We start from the raw sequence: 21,768 nt of genomic DNA, 5'->3' as shown, positions 1-21,768 counted from the left end.
ATCGCCGAGGGTGACGACTACTGAGCGTGAACCTTCCATCCATGTAAATACACCAGAGATAAGGATTAGCAGTCGGAGCGCAAATCAATCCAGTCTACTCTCCAAATTCAACAAAAAGCGTATCACTTGTGGGGATTAAGGGAATTAAAACCTACAAGACAAATGTATTGGAGTTTAGGTTTTATCTAGTGACAAGTTATCCTCTCTTTTACACTCTAAATAAATTGGCAGGCAATAGTGCCACCTTTGGGTAACACAGAGTAATGCAGCTCTTGCAGAGCAACTAGTGCAGTGATGGCCCATAAAGAGCGCTTTATGCTCAGCTTGCAGTATGGTATTGTTTAACTCATTCACTCACAGCCATTTTCACAGTCCTGTTTGCTCCTGGCCGTTTTACTGAATTTTAACTGATTTTGCAAGGCCCACAGAATATTGTGTTCTAGTGCTATAAAAGCGTGGAACCTATCCAAAGAAAGATTAAAGTCTCTTCTTTCATCAGGAAAAAAAAAGTATGTTTCTATCTGTTTCCGTTTTGCAGCAATTAGCATTAGAAGAGAGCTAAGTTTCATCAGTTTTCACAAATCTATTCAAAATTGTAAGTAATTTAGCTTTTTTCTCTCGATGGCCCTGGTTGATCTCTTTTGCTCTGCTGCCACCTGCTGGCCGTTTGTGTAATAACTGCCATTTCTGAAACTGTTCTTTGCAGTTGAGAGGCTGCATCAAAGCCTTCTGTATGCTCGAGCATTAAAAAACAAAAAAAAAAAAAAACGTATAAATACGTCTTTGGGACACCTAGAACATTAAAAAAAAAACCGTATTTACACGTTATTGGGAGCAAATGAGTTAATGCTGGGTCAAGAAGTATATCTGGGCCATTGCAGACCATCCGAGAGGCTCGTCTCTCTGGTCGAGCCTTTCCAAGATGGCCGACCAACTGTTTGTGTCTGTGCATGGGAAATGAGGTGGTGTCGCTGCGGCTGAAGGCCCAGGGGCCATCCATCAGTGTCATGGAGGGCGGAGAGTTGGGGGGGGGGGTTATGGTATGTGTCACCTTAAAGACTAATGGACAGGAAGTACAGCCACAGAAACAACAATATTTGTAGAATATATTTTCAGAGAAATGTTCGAACCTGCTCCGTGTTTCTCGCATAATTTCAGCGACACCCTGAGAACAGGCTTTAATCCTGATTTATGGGGCCTTTCCTTCAAAAGTCTCTCTGCGGCCGAGACTTTCACAAACCTGATTTAGAGACTTGAGAATAGACTGGTTCCACTTGCAAACATTCAAAATATTGCTGATTTTTTTTTTTGATTAGTGATTTGCATGCCATCAACCACATTTCGACAGAACAGGAGAGGAAATGGATGGAAAAGAAAGAGCAGGCTAAACCAGAATTAGAATTTGGACCCAACTAGCCCTTTTTTCCCCGTGTGTGCTCAGTGTTCACAGACCGGGACTTTAACCTCAGCAGCCGGTGACCGTGGCATCCAATCCAGAACGTTTCGTGATGTTGGCCTTGGTTATTTCCTCAGCGCACGTCGGGTGGATCCCTACCGTCCCCAACAGGTGAGAGTACCTGGCACCACACCTAACAAACAGACAGTAAGTTGATTTAATTGACCTGAGAAGCCATATTTCGTAGGGATGCAACGATAAGCGCAACATCGTGATATCGTGATATTAAAACTGCCACAATATCGTCGTCGTCATGTTCAACGATATTTAAATGCAACACATCTGTTAAAAAAAATAATAATTAGGTTGATTTCCATGTGTGAAGTTGTAGCACCCTCTGGTGGCTAGTTTTTTTTGTGCAATTTAATTTTTATTAGGGATGTTTTGGCCCTTCTATGTTTAAAATCTACATTAATTATAAACATAATATGCCTGTGAAGCAAGTCAGTATGTGAAAGAACTCAATGTGTGTGTGAATTAACAACAACAACAACAACATAATAATAATAATAATAATAATAATAATAATAATAATAATAATAATAATAAAATAATAATAATAATATAACGATGTTATGGACAAAAGCACACTATTGTGCTTTTTTTTAGTATGACCTCATGTTTTTTTACAATATTGTGACCTTTTTTTGAATATCGCCAATATCGTGCTAATTATCGTAGCTTCATATCGTGACAATATCATATCGTGACATTTGGATATCGTTACATCCCTAATATTTAGTCCTGACTCTTTTAAATAGTTTTAAAATTGATGTATCTATCGATTATTCCATCTATGAATCAACTAATCTGGTTCATTTTAATTTTGCATTAAAGTGTTTTATAAAAGCCCCCCCCCAAAAAAAAAAAAAAAAATACTGTTTATTAACCAGTGATTGGTGTTTATTTTGAAATTCATATAGTTATAAAAAAAAAATAAAAAAAAAGGGATTAATGTACTATGTTATCGGTTCGGTCAATGATTTCCAAAGTAAAAACAGATGTTTGCAAATGTCTTATTTTGGTTAAACAGAAGATAATCAATCTTCCTTCATGAAGGACTACAGAAATTAGCGAATAATTACTATTGATATGCTGAAATCAGAAGATTTGGACAATTTAATATTAAAAATGGCTCCAAACGATTACTCAATTATTAAAAATAGTTGTCGACTGTACATACTGTGTCATACTGTACAAATAACAGCGTTTATAGTAACTCACTGGAGGCCCATTGCAAAGCCCTGCGTGACTTCCCCTGCATTGGGACCAGTGAAGTGCAGACCTAATATCTTCTGGTCTCCATGTCGCTTGCATATCACCTAAGATGGCAGAAAATGATAATGACAGAACACAAACTTCAGTTTTTCACTAAAATTACCGGTAACTGTGATTGCTAATTTTGTCCAATGGAGGGAGCACTAACAACCACTTAAATGACATTCTGAAATTTTGCTGTTACTTATGATATGATGCTAAAATTTTGCATTCATTATTGTTCAAAAATGACAGATTACTTTGTAATAAAATAATAATCAAAAAGTGGGAATATTTCCAGAATGTAATTGTTGTATTTGCGCCAAAAAAAAAAAAAAGAACATTTTGACACATTATTTATAGCTTATAGGCCATGGACAAATTGTTCCGGTCCACTTGAGATCAAATTCAGATGAAAGTGGCCTGTGAATTAAAATGAGCTTGACACCCATTAGGACGTGTTTGCGATTCTGTGACCTTAGCTGAGGTGAACAAGAACGTACTCCTTTTTCAAAAGATTTTGCATAGTTCACAAGCCTACCTTTAAGTAACACTGGCTGGCATCACGCTCTGCCACAGTGAATTCCAGAGGCTTGTAGAAGGCGTGGTAAACCTGCAGACAAAAAAAAAAAAAAAAAAAAAAAAAAAAAAAAAAAAAAAAAAGACTTTTTTTTTTTTTTTCTCAAGAGTTGAATAATGATGAATAGTGATGCACAATGTCACTATTGTATACACCACGCCAGCTTTTCTCAGCTTATTCTAGTGCTGTCAAAGTTAACACGTTAACTAATTAATTAATCACAAAAAATTCTCGCATTAATCATTGTATTACCACAGATTAATCACACTATTAATTTTGATCGCAGATGATCCTTTTTAGCCGACAGCGGATGGTTACATTCAAGGTAGCTGTTGGAGTTTGAGCAATATACATAACTACATGCATTAAAGTAAAGCATTAAATAAATGTTTACATATGCCGTAGGTATTTTTTTCCCCAATTTTAAATTATGCAAATAATTAATTGATTAGAAAATGGATGATGAGCGTGTGGAGGAGTTGGTATAAATTTTTGAAGACGTCCTCATAACATTAACTCATTTGCTCCCAATAACGTGTAAATACGTTTTTTTTAATGTTGTAAGTGTCCCGAAGACGTATTTATACGTTGTTTTTTTTGTGTTTGTTTGTTTGTTTGTTTTTTATGCTAGAGCATACAGAAGGCTTTGATGCAGCCTCTGAACTGCAAAGAACGGTTGCAGAAATGGTAGTTATTACACAAACGGCCAGCAGGTGGCAGCAGAGCAAAGGAGATCAACCAGGGCCATCTACAAAAAAAAGCTAAATTACTTACAATTTTAAATAGATTTGTGAAAACTGATGAAACTTAGCCCTCTTCTAATGCTAATTGCTGCAAAACGTAAACAGATAGAAACAGACTTTTTTTCTGATGAAAGAAGAGACTTTAATCTTTCTTTTGGTAGGTTCCATGCTTTTATAGCAATAGAACACAATATTCTGTGGGCCTTGCAAAATCAGTCAAAATCCAGTAAAACAGCCGGGAGAACGGGACTGCGAAATGTGAAAATGGCCGGGAGTGAATGAGTTAAATGTCGAAAAAATTAACACATAACAGGTGCGCATCAAATTTAGCGGGCAATATATGTTGGGGGGAAAAAAAGCCTTTTTAGTCGGTGATTAATCATGATTAATCAGAATTCTAAGATGTGATTAATCTGATGAAAAAATGTAATCGTTTGACAGTTGTAGCATATTCACACTTTTGTCTCTTTCATTAGTCAAGAGAGGGAAAAAAAATCCTGCAATGAAAATCACAACTTGTGTAAATAATGTGTTTACTATACAAGTACAGCAAGGAAACTGTATTGCAATAACAACAAAAATGACAATGTGATGGCGCAGAAACGGAATATTTACTAATTAAAGGGCAAGTTAATCTTAACAATGGGATGTTATGATTGCAGCTCATCGAAAAGAGAACAACAGTGGAAAACAAATCCCAGTTGCTGCTTGCTTATGTTGGCAGATTTCCAACTGTCGACCGACAATGTGTGTTTTAATGCGTTTAATTCAATGGGCGAGCGTGCCAACACGAGTTTGAAGGCGCATGCAGCTGTAGAAGCTGCTGCAGCTCCTCCTAAGATCTAAGCGTGCCTGTCATCACCTCACACACACACCTCAATCAGGCCTCCTGCTCGCCTGTCACTCATTGCCGACAGCCCCACCTTAGCGGCTAAAGCATTTATCCGCACATTGTGCAGGTGTTGGCGAGCGTCTGGCGACCTGCTCGCGTACACGAGCACAGTAAACACACGCGCACTTGTTTGGTTTTGGACTGTATTTGTTTGTAGGGGCTAGAAGACATTCTCGCTCATTAAAATAAATACCAATAAATATTGAAAAAAATAAATATTTTTTTATTTTTGTGTACAAAGAGATTCCAATAGGATTGGCTAGTTTGGAACAATTTGCAGATTCTCATCATATTAATGCAAACGAAATGCAGTTGATGAAAATATAAAAATAAAAACAGTCCAAATTTGTAAAACACAGTGAAACTCTTGACTTTCTGTACCCAAAGCAAAATCATTACAGACTTTATCTATCCATCCATTTTCTGAACCGCTTGCTCCTCACAAGGGTCGTGGGGGTTGCTGGCGCCTATCTCAGCTGGCTATGGGCGGTAGGCGGAGTACACACTGGACTGGTTGCCAGCCAATCGCAAGGCACACAGAGACGAACAACCATCCACACTCACAAGCACACCTAGGGACAATTTGGAGCGCCCAATTAACCTGCCATCCATGTCTTTGGAATGTGGGAGGAGGCCGGAGTACCCGGAGAAGACCCACGCAAGCATGGGGAGAACATGCAAACACCTGGAGCCTGGACTCGAACCCGAGTCCTCAGTACTGTTAGGCGGATGTGCTGACCATTCAACCACCGTGCCCCCTACAGACTTCATATACAGCAGATATAAAAACTCTACACACCCCTTTTCAAATGTCAGGTTTTGTGATTAAAAAGAGACCAAGATAAATAATTTCAAAACGTTTTCTATAATTAATGTGACATATAACCTGATATAACACACACACAAAAAAAACTTTTCTAGAGAGCAAGAAAAAAAAAAAACTGACATAAAGCGATACAGTCATAATTTTTAAGTCATATTACATAATGGTAGATACAGATACAGAAGTAATTCAACTTTGACTTTTTTTTTATTTTTTTTAAACATGACAAAAACTGCCCCTGGATCACCCGGTCGGTCGCCCATGCTTCCTGACTAGAGTCATAGGTGTGCTGGAGCCTATCCCTACTGACTTTGGACGATCGCAGGGCACATATAAACAAATCATTCACACTCATATTCACACCTACTGACAATTAGAGCCTTCAATTAACCCACCACTGCCTCACCTACTCATGGCATTATTTTTTTCTACAATGGAAGTAGTAATTTTTTCAACCGTACCCATTTTTATTTGACCTCTGGCAGGTCACCGCGTACTGGACTTGACTTTTCCATTTATGCCAGTCCATTCTTACCTCTATGTTGTCTTTGCCATGCCTGATTTCAGCCTCCTCCTCAGACAGGCCCACACAGCCGTATTCAAGCGGAGTGAACACAGTGGTTGGCACCTCCAAGACACACGCACACACATAAAGGGAAAATGAGTTGGAGCGCAATGGAAAATACAACCACAATAATAATAATACAAATTTCCTTGGCAAGATAGACATTTTAATACCACTTTTGTGCCGGATATCATTACATATGACAATTAAGTGGAGAAAATGTGACGTGTGTGTTTTTTGGTCTCACATTGTCATAGTTCATGAGTTCTGTGCTGTGTCCAGCAAGTCTGCGGGCGAGGAGTTTTCCTGCTTTAATCGCCGTGGGCGTCAATTCGGGACGACCCTGAAACAGAAGACTGCCTCACTTACTTCAACGTACCTGCAAATTATAAATTGTCTAAACAGACACATACAAATTTCTCTCTCCGCGGTTAATGGCGTATTGTTCTGAACGTGAGCCAAAACAAATAAAAATACAGACATGGATACGCGCACAGACACACTGAGTAGCGCAGGAAATGGTAAGGCTGCAGGGCAATTTTAAAGGCATGACTTCGACCTGTTAAATTTCCACGACACATCCTGTTGTCATAAACGTCTTGTGCACCTCTACAAATGAGAACGTGATGCGCTCTCTGATGTGCAACTGTTTACACGCCCGACAGCTTTCGTCATTTTAATGCATTTCTTGGCACTTCATTTGGCATTGAGAAGAAAGAAAACAAGAAATGCAGTGGACAACTTGAGCAAGATATCAAACCTTCTGCTTAAAGGGGGGGGGGGGGGGACACAAAAAAAACATGCCTCCTGCTGCGTTGACAAGATGACAGACAGATTGGCGTGAAGCAGCGCTCATCAAAGCAAGCCGTCAGTCAAAGTTGACTATGAGTGTGTGTGCGTGTCATCATGAGTCCTGGGAGACAGGAAGGAAGCACACAGCTGTTTGTGTTGGGGGGAAAAAAAAAAAAAAAAAAGAAGGCCACACCGACATTACAGCAGCTACAACTAACCACTATTTACATGGTCTAGCTCAGGGGTGTCCAAACTTTTTCATTTGAGGGCCACATCCAGAAAATCAGAAGGACGCAAGGGCCACATCATGTTGTGAAGAGAAATTGTGTTTAGTCCTAAAAATTGTACAAATAATTTATTTGTGCTTTTGCATATTTAGAAAAATGCTACAGTATATAAACCAATTTATTTGTAATATGGCAGTAGGGTTATTATAATTTGGGAATTTTTCATTTTAGTTTTTATTTTGTTATGAGTTTTGTTTTTTTAAATTTAGTTAGTTTTAATTAGTTTTCAGGGTGGTTCTGTTAGTTTTTTTTTTTATTAGTTTTAGTTTAGTTTCAGTTTTTTATTTTTTTTATTTTTATTTTTTATTTAAATGTGTATTACTTGTGCGCAATATTTAAAAAACACCATGGGCGCAACGTCATTATTCCGAACTTGGCCACAATTGCAAATAATCTTATATGACATTTTCATTCGTCTTTGTACTAATGCATTGGTCTCTATAGGATATGAATTGATCATTTCAACATCAAACAATACAATAGCAGTAACTCCAAGGCTGTGAGGCAGACGGGTTCTGGGTTCGAATCTCAAGTAGGACCTTTCTGTATGGAGTTTGTTTGTGTCTGAACAGATCAAGCAGAAGAAAATTAATGTTCGGGGGGGGGGGGGCGTAAATTTCCAGACACCTAATTGAATAAGGAGGACTAATAAGAATATTTTAAAAAGCCCCCTCAAGTGTGTTAACATTTGATGGTGATGCATACCTGGCTTATGTCCCCAAAAGCATAGATGTTTGGCACGGAGGTAGATTCATCAGCCCCCACAATTATTTTCCCAGTCTCCCTGTTGAGTTGTACACCAAGCTTGTTGAGACTCAGAACTTTTGTTTCGGGAGCTCTACCTGCAGTAAACATGACAACTTTTTTATTACAAATTGCGGGAAGGGATCACGCTGACACTGCTGACATTTTGTGCTTCAAAGCAATCATTACAGTGTTGCATAACACCTCACATGTAATCAAATTGGATTGCACCCACCCCCCCAAAAAAAAATAAAAAAAATAAAACAAATTAGAAGTGTATAAACAGAAGTTATCAAAGGGTTAGTGCAAAATATAAAAATATAATAAAGTACAGTATTAATATTAACTGAATGTTGCTCCTTTTTGTTCTTTAGAATAAACGAAGATAATGGATAAAACGCATATAACACAAAAGGACTGATAGATCTCAATCGTCAAATCAAGGACGTGATGTGAGACACTTCCTAGGGGACAGACGACTGATGCCGTCAACACGTAATCTCCATGGTGACGGAGAACTGACCACATAATCCTCACCCTCCTCCTCCTCGGCATATTTCCTCAAAACTAGTCAAGGCGGCATAATAAACACCCAAGCCCGAGGTACACATGTAGATGCTATCGCAAAGCAAAAAACAACAAACCCCCGAGACCCTTTTCCTGGCTGGAGCCAAAGAGCAACGTTCTCCCCCAGACCGGGGGGACAACAGGGACCTGTCTACTCCACAACATGGGTGGCTGAAGGGACGGAAAAAAAAAAAAGGAACAAGTCAACAAGGCATTTTTCCCCCAAAATATGTAACTTCCAATTTTAGACCCCTCAGAATATACAGTAAAATTTCCAATATATATATATATATATATATATATATATATATATATATATATATATATATATATATATATATATATATATATATATATATAAAAAATAAAAAATAAAATAAAAAATACAGTGCTATATTATCATTCACGTAATTTGTCTTCAATCTGCCACAAACTAAAATATTGACACCATTATTCTTCAATTCAATTGGGAAAACTAAAATTTCAAAATGACTAAGTCTATCCCCGCTTCCTGTCTGTCGCTCCACTTTAGAGTGACCACATTGTATGCCGAGGACACAACACTGATAAGGAATTTGGTCGGAGTACATGGCCGCGCAGAACCAAACACACGCGCTTGAAACAATGCCTGTTGTGACATTCTGAGGAAGCTTCCAGATGGCTAGGCTAATTAGCAACAACAAACCTTCATGAGTATAAAATATCAAACGAACACTTATCTGATCAATTAGAAAAACAAAGACAAATGGGAAGTATGGCGTTGTTTTTCTTTGGGGGAGCAAATTAAAACAGGATGCGAAAAACACATTTCAATGTTCAGGCCAAAAAAGATTTTAAGATGCACGTCAACTGACTCATTTACAACATGCTTTTGTGTTTATGAGTAAACATTTTGTTAGTGAAAATTACAACAATTTTATATCTTATAAGTGTACAAAAAAATTGTCCAAAGCAGCAAAACATTTTTAATAGAATATAGCTACATATCATAATTTTAGCTAGTGACAAAAGTTTGTCCACAACTCGATATTTGCACAGGTGCCCAGATGTTATTTCCTTAGCATCAATTTAATTTCAATGGTTTATATACTCCTCAGCTCTCTAGACAAATATAATGACAACATGTGCAGTCATTTCATTTTTCAGAGCTCCACTTCTAATGATTTTTAATCCATTTTACCTATTTTTGTTTTTATAGTATAAATAAACTGTTCAAACGTCCTGTACAACATCGGGAATTACTCTGAATAATATTCCGGAGTACACTGTAGTGTGCACTGAGGCGGAAAAGTCACGTCCACCGTCTGCCTGTCCACAGGAAGTGGAAATGTTCTGTTTCCTGCATGTATTGCACCTGGACAAGGGAGCGGCCATGTAAGCAGGAAGGAGCAGGGGAAAGGTGGAGGGACGCATGGCTGGGATAGAAGGATGTTAGACGGTGGTGATACAGTGCCTCGGACCCCTCAGGCCTTTAATAACCCCACAGAGGCTCGAACCCTGCCTGGCCTCTATAGTGTAAGGTCACAGTAAAGGGAAGTGGCCTCGTACTCATGAGTCCTGCATGCAGGGATCAAAGGGCCCAAGCCGTGCTGTGTTTTCTCGCTAAATCGTGATATTCATTTCAATCAAAAGTATGAGTACACGTGGCCATTACAATATCAGGAGAATACAATGGAAACAAATACGGACTTGGTTTGTCCTTTACAGTTATAACAGCTTCAGCTCTAACGGGAATGCACGTGCACGGCTGATTGGATCGTTATCAGGCTTTTTCATTCTGCAGAGCTTGCTGGTGAGCTGATCATAGGAATCAGGTGTGTTGGAGGACGGAAAACATCCAAAACGCGCCGGACTCCGGCCCTCGAGGACCAGGATTGGGGAAGCCTGATATAGTGTGTGTGGATAGATACAGTCATAGAAGATTCATTTTCCGAACTGCCTATCATAAGTTGCCAAAAAAAACAAAAACAAGTGCACTTTGTGACAATTAACTCATTTGCTCCCAATAACGTGTAAATACATTTTCTTTTTAATGTTCATAGTGTCCCAAAGACGTATTTATACGTTTTTTTGTTTGTTTTTTTTATGCTACAGAAAGCTTTGATGCAGCCTCTCAACTGCAAAGAACGGTTGCAGAAATGGTAGTTATTACACAAACGGCCAGCAGGTGGCAGCAGAGCAAAGGAGATCAACCAGGGCCATGTAGAAAAAAAAGCTCAATTACTGACAATTTAAATAGATTTTTGAAAACTGATGAAACTTAGCTCTCTTCTAATGCTAATTGCTGCAAAACGGAAACAGATAGAAAGATACTTTTTTTCCTGATGAAAGAAGAGACTTTAATCATTCTTATGAAAGGTTCCTTGCTTTTATAGCAATTGAACACAATATTCTGTGGGCCTTGCAAAATCCAGTAAAACAGCCGGGAGCGAACGAGATTGCTTCATGGCTGGGAGCGAATGAGTTAAGTTGTCTGCCTGACTTTTTTATCGGGCCATAAGCAGCCTCGTACTTGTCTGCATTTAAACTAGTCAAAAGCAGAAAGGAAATATGAAGGTCACCGCATCTCACGCATGTGACAACACAATACAAACGGTTTCCAGAATTCAATGCAAATATCGCTCGCGCCAACAGCCTCGCGCTGAAATGATGTGGGAATTCGGCCTACAAGAGGAAATGGCAAACGTCATTGCGGCTGCCGGGTCACGCACATCCTTGTTACTGTCACACGCATATGGGCAAAGCGCTCTCTCATCGCGCACATAAAAACATACGGTACTCGTGACATGAAGGCAGAACTTGCCTGGTCATGAGATATTTGGAAGATTTAAAGGGTGACAGTGGCCCTGATCTCATCAGTTTCTGTTGTTAATCTTCAGGCCGGTAAGCGGTAGATTATGAAATATAGCTGGTAGCGCTGGCCTGTAAACGTATTAAGTCCACAGGTAGGGATGGCAGAGACATATGTAAGTTGGTTTCCGCTGGGTTGGCACAGACAGGATGACCCGGAGAAGCAGAACAAAGAGGGGAATAGTGCATCCTGCCTGCCTGGGACTTGTCCCTCCCCACCCAGACAGCCAGTGCGCTTCCCCTGGTTATTCCATCACTCAGACTTTATTACTTTGTTTTCAGCTTTGATTCCACGGTCATTTGCTGACACTGCACTCTATTGAGGATGACAATGAACTTGGATGACACTGGGAGAGGGCAGGCAAACCAGAACTCTTTTTGACAGATTCATTATGATATCAGGGAAAAACAATTGCATGATATAGATAGACAATTATGACAAATATGTTTCTGATGGTAAACTGATTATACATTGTCTTTGCAAAGACTGAATGTACGATAGAGCTCTTGTGTTGCATCCGTTTGTGTAAATTGTCCTAATTTCATCGCTATAAGGCAGCCTAGATCAGGGGATCGACACAATTTAACGCTGCAAAACATTTACATACACTCGCATGCAATAATATACTTACCAACTGCCCATAACACAGTGTCGTACGTGTCATCGTGTTGGTTGCCCGTCAGGGCATCAATCCACGTGACTTTCAGGGCTCCTGATGCAAGTTTGTCCACTCTCTTGGGGACACACCTCAATGTAAATTTGGTTCCATAAGACTCCATGTAGTCCGTCACCAATCCTGCCATTTGCTGTAAAGTTATAAAGATCAAATCATAAAGCACATGAATTTCCATCACGATGACTTGAGTCTATTCTACAGAGAATAATACCTGATCGAAACCCCGGAGGGGGATGCTGCGAACCATCACCGTTGTGTCCAAGCCGAGGCCTGTAAGGAAGCCTGCACACTCCAGAGCTACATCTAAGCAGCAGTTGGTTAGGGAATTTTGTTTCTCATGCCTGTTAACTAATAGGGCCAAGTGATACTTTTGTACTATCAATGCATTTTAAAAGGCAGGGTCTGTCGTTTTCACTCAGGAAAATTCACTTTTTAATTACAGGATGTACACACTAACTCTTTTTCAGTCTACACATCTGGGCTTATGTTAATGTTTGGTGGTGATTTTTTTTCCTAAACCCCCACCCCCCAGCCTGTATTCAAAAAATCCATGCATGCTGTCAAGTTTCTGCGAGAGTGACGTCAGTCACGCAGCCGACAAATGCGCCTGGCCCCGCCTGCAACATGCCACGCCCCCCCCCCCCACTCTGCAATTGGCTGGAATTATATAAACACTGTCTGTCCAGAGAAACGTCGCGCTGTTTACAAAACAAACACAAAATGGCAAAATACAGGCTGGGGTTTAGGAAAAGATCACCACCAAACATTAACATAAGCCCAGATGTGTAGACTGAGAAAGAGTTAAAGTGTGTACATCCCGTATTTAAAAAGTGCATTTTCCTGAGTGAAGACGACAGACCCCGCCTTTAAGCTGGCAGCATGAAAAACAGTAGTCCACTGTATTTGGAAAAATGTCATTTTGTTTATTGTTCAGTAGTTTCACATATGGGAAGCACGTGTATTTTATACTGTTAAAAAAAAAAAAAAAAAAAAAAAAAAAAACACACACACTAAAAGGCTCTCCCATATGGCACCCTGATGTTAAAAACAAACACGACATGTTATTCATGCAACACTGGCCTTATGCCAAGCTTTAAATTAAAGTTTACAACTGCACCGTTTCTGAACTGACTAGCGGTGATTATTTACACATAACATTGGTTGGCAGAAAAGGATACAGCTTGCTCCAACCACAAGCCTGTAAAACAAATAAATGGACATTTTAAGTTGATGTGTGTATGACAGTCATGCGTGTACAGTGAACTGTGACTTGCATATTTATCTCACAAAGCAGATTTATTTATTTTTTTTAAGATTCACTGGCAACATAAGAGAATAAACCAGCAAAATCTAATGAGTTGATGCCACCAGATCTCACCAAAATAGAACTATTTTTGCTTTGGCCAGAGCATGATTAAAAAACAAAAAAAAAAAAAAAAACAAAAAAAAAAAAAACATGTTTTTCAGCAAATGTGTGTGGTCCAAGTAAATAACACATCTAATCCAACCCTAAGATCCATGGCAGTTAGGAGGCCTAATTGCTACCATTTAAAGTAATCCCTGTGGATAGGGAGTGCCATGTTCAGAGCTCAAGTCCACATACGAGTCTGCTGATTGAAGCCCATCACCTGCAAACAGGAGGCCCTGCTCTTACCTGTTTATACCAGAGCTCCTTCCTGAGGCCTGCGTGGATTTGACAGTTCAGAGTGCCGACAGCAAATCTTGTCCTTGTCCATGCTAAGATTAACCTCTAAAAGCTTTAATGCCCCTTGTCACCGTGTCTGCGTAACGCTGAGGTGCACTTATCACGCATTGTGAGTGGCTTAAAGATGATCAGGCAAAGAGCTTTATCCTGATTCGACACTTTCATCAGTGATTTCAGTCTGTGTCGGTGTCATTTATTCATCACATTGCACAAGTGAGTTAATAAATACACGATAAATCAAGCTTGCCTGGTGTTGCTCATAACAAAACTTGTAATCTTGAGATGGGCCACTAAAATAATTAGCTGCGAAATTATCTTTGCATTTTTTTTTTGTATCATCTATAAGCCACAACGGCTTTTTCATCAATGCTACCCCATCTTATAAGCCACAACGGTTTTTCATCAATGCTACCTTAAAAAAAAAAAAAAAAAAAACATGCCTATACACTAAATACACACATATTTAATTTTTCATAATAAATTTCACATGTAAAAAAGATCAGCTATTCAACAACAAAGGGTTTGAAGTAAACAACAAAATAGCACTAGGATTTTTTTCCCTCAGTACAATGAGCTCTTTTGCATAAAAATTACCATTCAAGAACAGCACAAAACTGCAGAAGAGCAAACCAACATTAAGTGCAATAACTCATTTTGTGCATTTTTTTTTCCCACAAAAAACTCTTTTTTTTTTTTTTTCCTTTTTTTTTTTTCCCCATTACAATTGAGGTACTATGTTTGGTATGTCATTCCAAATCCAAAAGTATTATTAGGCCTACTCACGTATCGGGCCGCTAGTTGATAACATCCATGCTCTAATCTACTTCCTCCCACAGAAGCCAAGGACACAACTATTTGCAAAATAAATTTTTTGAGAGTCGGTAGTAGCTGGCTATCAGTTACTGCCAAACCTTGGCAAGTCTTCAGAGGCCTCAACTAATTAAAATGAATTTAGATACTCCCCCGACTTCAATTCCATTATAATTTTGGAAGAACAGCACTTCACCAGGAACCTCGATGAAACAATTCTCAATCAAATGATCCAATATTGGCAAAAAATAGCAACATTACTCATGTAAACGTTTCAATAAATGTATTTAACAAAGCCTTCACAAACAAAGGACATTCTCCATATACTAGGATGTGAAGAACAAGCAATTACAAAGTACAACTCTGTACGAGCACAGCAAAACATTAGACCATGTACTGTACATACAGGACTGTCTCAGAAAATTTGAATATTGTGATAAAGTCCATTATTTTCTGTAATGCAATTAAATAAGAAAAAATGTCATACATTGTGGATTCATTACAAATCAACTGAAATATTGCAAGCCTTTTAATGTTTTAATATTGCTGATTATGGCATTTTTTTAAAACTGGTCTGAGGAAATATTCTAATATTTTGAGATAGGATTTTTGAGTTTTCTTAAGCTGTAAGCCATAATCAGCAATATTAAAACAATAAAAGGCTTGCAATATTTCAGTTGATTTGTAACGAATCCAGAAATGTATGACATTTTTGCTTATTTAATTGCATTACAGAAAATAATGGACTTTATCACAATATTCTAATTTTCTGAGACAGTCCTGTACGATATCATATAGGTAATAATACTGCAAGTAATAAACATATATCTCATTTCTAAAAATATATGCTATAATTCAAAAGTTTTGAAGATGTGGAAGTGCCCCAAACCTTTTACTGAAACAGCGTTTTCAAATTCAATTCCACCAACACACGTCCCCAAGAATGGCAAATGATTATGCATTTATGCTATTTTTCCCATATCCATTCTTGTACTAGGCCACCAATTATGGTGCAAGTCATTTCTATAAAGTCTAGACAATCAATAAATGAAATTGTAAATCAATGGATTCCAGCTACATTTTATAACACAGTCTCATCGCCGTACGTGCTTAGTGTTTTTCCTCCTTCCCAGCTTCAGGGCAAGGCGAGATATGTCACTCAGGTGTGTAATGCGCTCCAAGGCCCATTAGACACAGATCACTCACCTGGACTCCCCCCACACGCTATCTCTGCTTCCAGAAAGCGCCTGTCTGACCTCACCTGCACACATGACAGCTCTGCAGCAAAACAACATCCTCTTTGGTAGTGTTTGTGCTGCTATAGTGGAAGAAAATACAGCTATTGCTTACACTTTCTGACCCAAGGGTGGTCGAGATCAAGCATGCCATTGAAGGACTTCCTGAGCATAAAGTGGCATTTCCAAGTGGGTAATTTTGTTCCATACATGAAGGTTGGTGAATCATGAATGCCTCAGTGCTACCTGATTAAGACTGGGAACAGTGCACACATTCAACTATTACATAATTACCAGTAGGTTATGCTTCATACACCACCATATACTTAAATTCAAAATGATTAACCCGTACTGGACCACACCCAGGTTTCAAAGTAAACATGGTGAAGCCAGCATTTAGCGATTATGCTGCACACAAATTAGATAAATTGCTATCAGAAATAAAGTCAGCCCCAAAAGATAAAAGCTTTTAAATACAGATTTTAAAACTGAAGCAAATGAACAAAATAAAAGGTAGTTGTAACGAAAACCCTTTCAAGGTATCTCAAGGGAGAAAAGATGAATATGGATATGTTAATCGGGTCCAAGATTAATTGCATGCACAAGATTTTCATTCAAGGACTAAAAATGAGGGTATAAATATTATGGTACATTATTTACTATTGGTATTTGTCTACAAACTTTTGTTTCCTGCAAATTGAAGTAATGTGCATTTAAAAACCTGTATTTCTTGAATAATAAAAGCGTTTTTTTTTTTGTCAAATAACTAAAAGCTTAACTCATTTGCTCCCAATAACGTGTAAATACGTTTTTCTTTTAATGTTTTAAGTGTCCCAAAGACGCATTTATACGTCTTTTTGTTTTTGTTAGAACATACAGAAGGCTTTGATACAGCCTCTCAACTGCAAAGAACAGTTGCAGTAATGGTAGTTATTACACCAACGGCCAGCAGGTGGCAGCAGAGCAAAGGAGATCAACCAGGGCCATGTGGAAAAAAAGCTAAATTACTTAGAATTTTAAATAGATTTGTGAAAACTGATGAAACTTAGCTCTCTTTTAACGCTAATTGCTGCAAAATGGAAACAGATAGAAATATATATTTTTTTCCTGATGAAAGAAGAGACTTTAATCTTTCTTTTGATAGGTTCCATCCTTTTATAGCAATAGAACAATATTTTGTGGGCCTTGCAAAATCAGTCAAAATCCAGTAAAACATCCGGGAGCGAACGGGATTGCTTCTGGGAAAATGGCTGGGAGTGAATGAGTTAAAGACGACCCTTCAATCACAATGTTCGTTTACCGTACAGTATTTCATTCAGTGAGTTGGTCCATAAAGGCAAAATGATAGAAAACTGTGTCATCGTCCAAATATTTCTGCATCAAAACATACTTGATGGTATCTGTCACCATGACGTAAACAAGTACATCGCAACCGCAAGTCGCTGTCTGTGTGCTTTGCCAAGAGGAAACATCCGAGATAGCCCAATTAACCAGGTGATGACAGGTGCTAAATGGTTGGATTAAAGGGCTTCTTCGGTATAAGTCAGGATACTTGCCACTAATCTGAATTACGAAGGTGAAGACAGTCTTACAGGAAGAGTGAAAAATCAGAGAGGGAAAAATCGTCACTCATTGATGTATGACAACATTACGTGACAGCGGGACGACGTGTCAACAATCAACAACTGAGCGGCCGTCATGACTTTTATGCTTGTTTTTGTTTTCAAATGTTAAAATTTAGGTATAAAAACATGGACAAAATTGTTGGTACCCCTCTGTTAATGAAAGAATACCCATAGGGATCAAAAAATAATAATTAGCAGAGCAAAGGAGATCAACCAGGGCCATGTGGAAAAAAAGCTAAATTACTTAGAATTTTAAATAGATTTGTGAAAACTGATGAAACTTAGCTCTCTTTTAACGCTAATTGCTGCAAAACGGAAACAGATAGAAATATACTTTTTTATTAATGAAAGAATACCCATAGGGATCAAAAAATAATAATTAGAATCTGAAAAAAATAAATAAATACTCGAGTATAAAAAAAATAAAAAATAAGTACGCGAGTACTTGAAAAAAGGCTGGTATCGGCCCGATACCGATACCTGGTATCGGTACTCGCCCATCCCTAGTTTTTGTTTGCATCACCACAACATCCTGTTTTGGTTTTAATCGTCCTTGTGCCGATTTTTGTTGTTTTTTTTGCCCATTTTAAAATGAAAATTTTCTGTGGCCAAAATTTTGGTGCATCTCTATCATGATTCATGAACCTTCAAAAAATCAACAACGTTGTGTTAATTGTATTGTGGAATGGCATGACTGCATTTTAAGTTGGACAAAGAAGATGCTCACGTTTTTCTAGGAGACTCTTTCAGCCAGAATATGTCATCACTGGTGATACCGTGTTCCATTGCTCCTGGAATCTGGAATAAAGAGTTACAACTTGTAAGCAGCTCCGTCAACCAAGTGAACAGGACTAAAGTTTTTGTTTTTTTTTAAAGTTCTTTTCAATGCAAACATCTGCATCCCCCCCCCCCACACATCTTACTTTTTTTTTTAATTTTTTTTTAGCATACTTTCATTTAGATATCCAAGGATTAAAATGATAAAAGTCCGTTCATGCTCAAAAACCCCCGCCAGTGTTTCTGAATTAAAGCAATTCTGCAAGGAAGAGTGAGTGGGACAAAACATCTCCACAGAGATGTGAAAGGCTCATTAGCAGTTAGAAAGCGCTTGATTTCAGTTGCTGCTACTGAGAGTGGCCCAACCTGTCATAATTAAGTTTACTGTCACACACAGCAATATTATTTATTTTTATTTTTTTTGTGCATAATATTTTGTGCATACTTGTACTGACTTTGAGGATGGGAGACGTTTGAGTGTGACAAACATGCATAAAAAAAATAATAATAAAAATAATCAGCAAGGGGACAAAGACTTATTCACACTGTATATGATAATAACAAATTACTGTATAAAACAAAAACAAAAAAACAAATCAATTGATACAAACATTTGCGGGGATTTTTGGCCGGCCACCTGTCGCAATCACAATGTTCTTTGCAGTCAGAGTCATCTGCATGAGAAGAGATAAGGATGTGAAGGAACAGTCATTGGTCACATCCTTGGAAAAACAAGGAAATGTCAAATGAAGGTTAAGTGCTCTCTAAAGCATTTCGCACCAACACCATTAAGGGAAAATGTTAGCTTCATCGCTCCCGGTAGCTGTCAATATGATCGGCATTTAAAAATTCTCACGATACGCTGGATTTACAGGATCAATTTATTTCTACCGGCCCACCTCTTTCCCTGCTTGTGTTACTGCTTTGACTGTGTGTTCATCCACAAGGCTGCCTCTCATGCTCAGATAATTCACCTTCCTGCAAAACAAACAATAAAACCCTATGTGAGCTTATTTCGTCATATGTATCTAGAATTGAGCTTTATTATTATTTCTAAATGAAATATGTGGTAACATTATTCACACAGTAGAAAAGTGGCTGGGTGAATGCAACAAACCATCGGCACCCTAACAGTAGTGTGTGATGGGTAAAAATAAATAAATAAATAAATAAATAAATAAATAAATAAAAAATAAATGATTAAATTATTGTAGCTCAAACTAAGTTGTGTTCAATTACATATTCACAAACAACAATTTTTGATAATTATGTGCCACTGACTTTTCCTGGAGCTGGACCCGGTGACCCCAGTTCAAAGACCTGACGTGGTTTTGAACGGCCTCAGCCATGGTGACCCTGCAGCACACAAACAATAATATGTATTATGATGTACTTACAGGGTAGAAAACAGAATTGATTATGTGGAATTTACAGGATTACAGCGTATGGTGTTCAGTTGGAATGCTGATGCTTAAAAACAATGCTAACATCAAAATAAAAAATACATGCTGACAATAACTGGCCCAAGTTTTTATGAATGATTTTTAAGGAGCTCATGTGGAGTGGCTCTGTTAGTAACTTGTTTGGAGATCTTACTTTCTATGACAAATTGAATAATCATTTATGTAGTATGTCCAGTTTTGCTACATTACCCCCATGCCTCTCCACCCTTCAGGAAGTCATGCAATTAGGAATTTAATTGACCTAAACCCCACTTTTGTGCATTACTGCAATAAATAATGTTACTAGAAAGTGATATTTAGTCATTCATGATGCTGTTTGATGTCTCATCAAGCTTTAATTAATTCATGACAAACTGGTGCTTGGAAGCTATAGTTCTTAGAAGATCCTATATTCTGTAACTACTAAATATTCAATTACATATATAGCTTTTCCTCAGTCCTCCCTGCAATAGCTTGCTGTCACCCCTAGGGGTCGCATCTACACACTTTTGGGGGAGCTCTGTTTGTGTATTAATAAAACATGTCGCTAGATGGTGCTGTTTAGCCACTCGTGGCTTATTTGACAAACATCAAGCATTATGAAACATTCAGACCTCACCAATCATGGGAAATTGGTCCTGAGAGCTGCCAACCATACTTTTTAGCATCTCTGATTGCGGTTCCAAGCAGAGCCGCCTGGTGCATGAGTTTCTTTGGTATGCAGCCAACGTTAACACACGTGCCACCAAGACCCCACTTGGTGCCTGTATGGGGAAGTATAACACATATTAATTTGATGTCTTAGAATCGTCATGATAAGAATGAAGACTCACCTTTGAAAGAGGGCTCTACATAATCCAGAACAGCAACTTTCTGTCCAAGTTGTGCAGCTGTTGGAAACAGCACATATTTAATCAGTTACATCCAGTTGGATAGAAGGAAATGTGCACAGCAGGTAGCAGCATTTCGTCCAATCAGAGCTCACCTTCTTTGGAACAGGCAAGCCCTCCTGAACCACCTCCAATAACCACCACATCATAGTCATACTTCCCTATAAGTTGGGCAAATGATAGATATAATACCACAGGACTTTGACAGCAATATTTTACACCTTATTTGAATAACATAAAACTATCCAAATCTATGTTACGGCAAGGACACGCCCGCAAGAAAACTAACTACACTGTGTAAACGCAATATTTGTATTTTTTTTTATTTTTTTTTGTGCGTGTTTACTTTTAACCAATTAATCACATTTTCATTTCGGTTTTCAATAGAACGTATTCCCTTCACACAGACAAATTCCCATATAGAGAGTGGTCGTTTCAATACGAAATGGCTACCCCACCACACAAAAAAAATATTGTAAAACCGGGCTAGACTGCTTGTAATCGGTCAAATCGACTCGAGTGTGGTCTCAGACAGGTCAGTAAGTGGCTCTCACGCAGTCATATCACTACGCAGAAGGCAAAAAAAAAAAAAAAGTAAACATAAACATGGTTATATATACGCATAGAATATTTACTCCTGTAGTCTCGAAATAAAATGTTACCTGTCAAGTTTCTGGTCAAAACGTGACACCAATTGATTTGTTTCCAACTGTGTCTACCTCTGCTGAACGCAGCCATGTTGTTATGAAAGGAAGGACCCCGAAATCGTCTGTGGTGTTCGAGCATATGCCTGATAAACAATTTCCAGCACAAGCATTTAATATAATATAAAATAAATAAATAAATAAATAAATAAATAAAATACTAACATGATCACTTATTTTGACTTGTTTCAACTCTAAATACAACAGTTATTGTTGTAGCTATGAAAGAGCCATTACTAGTAGATGTATTTGTATTTATTATTATTATTATTATTTTTTTTTACAGTCGTATTTGATTCACGCTACGGTTTCAACGTTTCACTCCTCCCGCATGAAAATTACTTTTT

General features: G+C 38.2%; 1 protein-coding gene across 1 annotated transcript; it reads right to left on the bottom strand.

Annotated features, from left to right (window-relative positions):
- txnrd2.2 (thioredoxin reductase 2, tandem duplicate 2) lies at positions 1-21,494 on the bottom strand. Its single transcript, XM_077521022.1, has 17 exons — positions 21,380-21,494; positions 20,813-20,878; positions 20,661-20,717; positions 20,447-20,591; positions 19,667-19,741; positions 19,285-19,363; positions 18,997-19,059; positions 18,336-18,406; positions 13,412-13,431; positions 12,445-12,536; positions 12,189-12,363; positions 8,101-8,237; positions 6,564-6,659; positions 6,287-6,379; positions 3,255-3,326; positions 2,681-2,778; positions 1-1,589 (listed from the first exon to the last, which is right to left on the bottom strand). Exons 1-17 carry the CDS (start codon positions 21,453-21,455, stop codon positions 1,466-1,468), a joined length of 1,539 nt encoding a protein of 512 aa, XP_077377148.1. The 5' UTR covers positions 21,456-21,494; the 3' UTR covers positions 1-1,465.
- Positions 21,495-21,768: the final 274 nt, after the last annotated feature.

Source organism: Festucalex cinctus, chromosome 5 (genome assembly GCF_051991245.1).
Source record: "Festucalex cinctus isolate MCC-2025b chromosome 5, RoL_Fcin_1.0, whole genome shotgun sequence".
Classification (NCBI taxonomy): Eukaryota; Metazoa; Chordata; class Actinopteri; order Syngnathiformes; family Syngnathidae; genus Festucalex; species Festucalex cinctus.
This window is presented reverse-complemented; position numbering and strand designations above follow the sequence as displayed.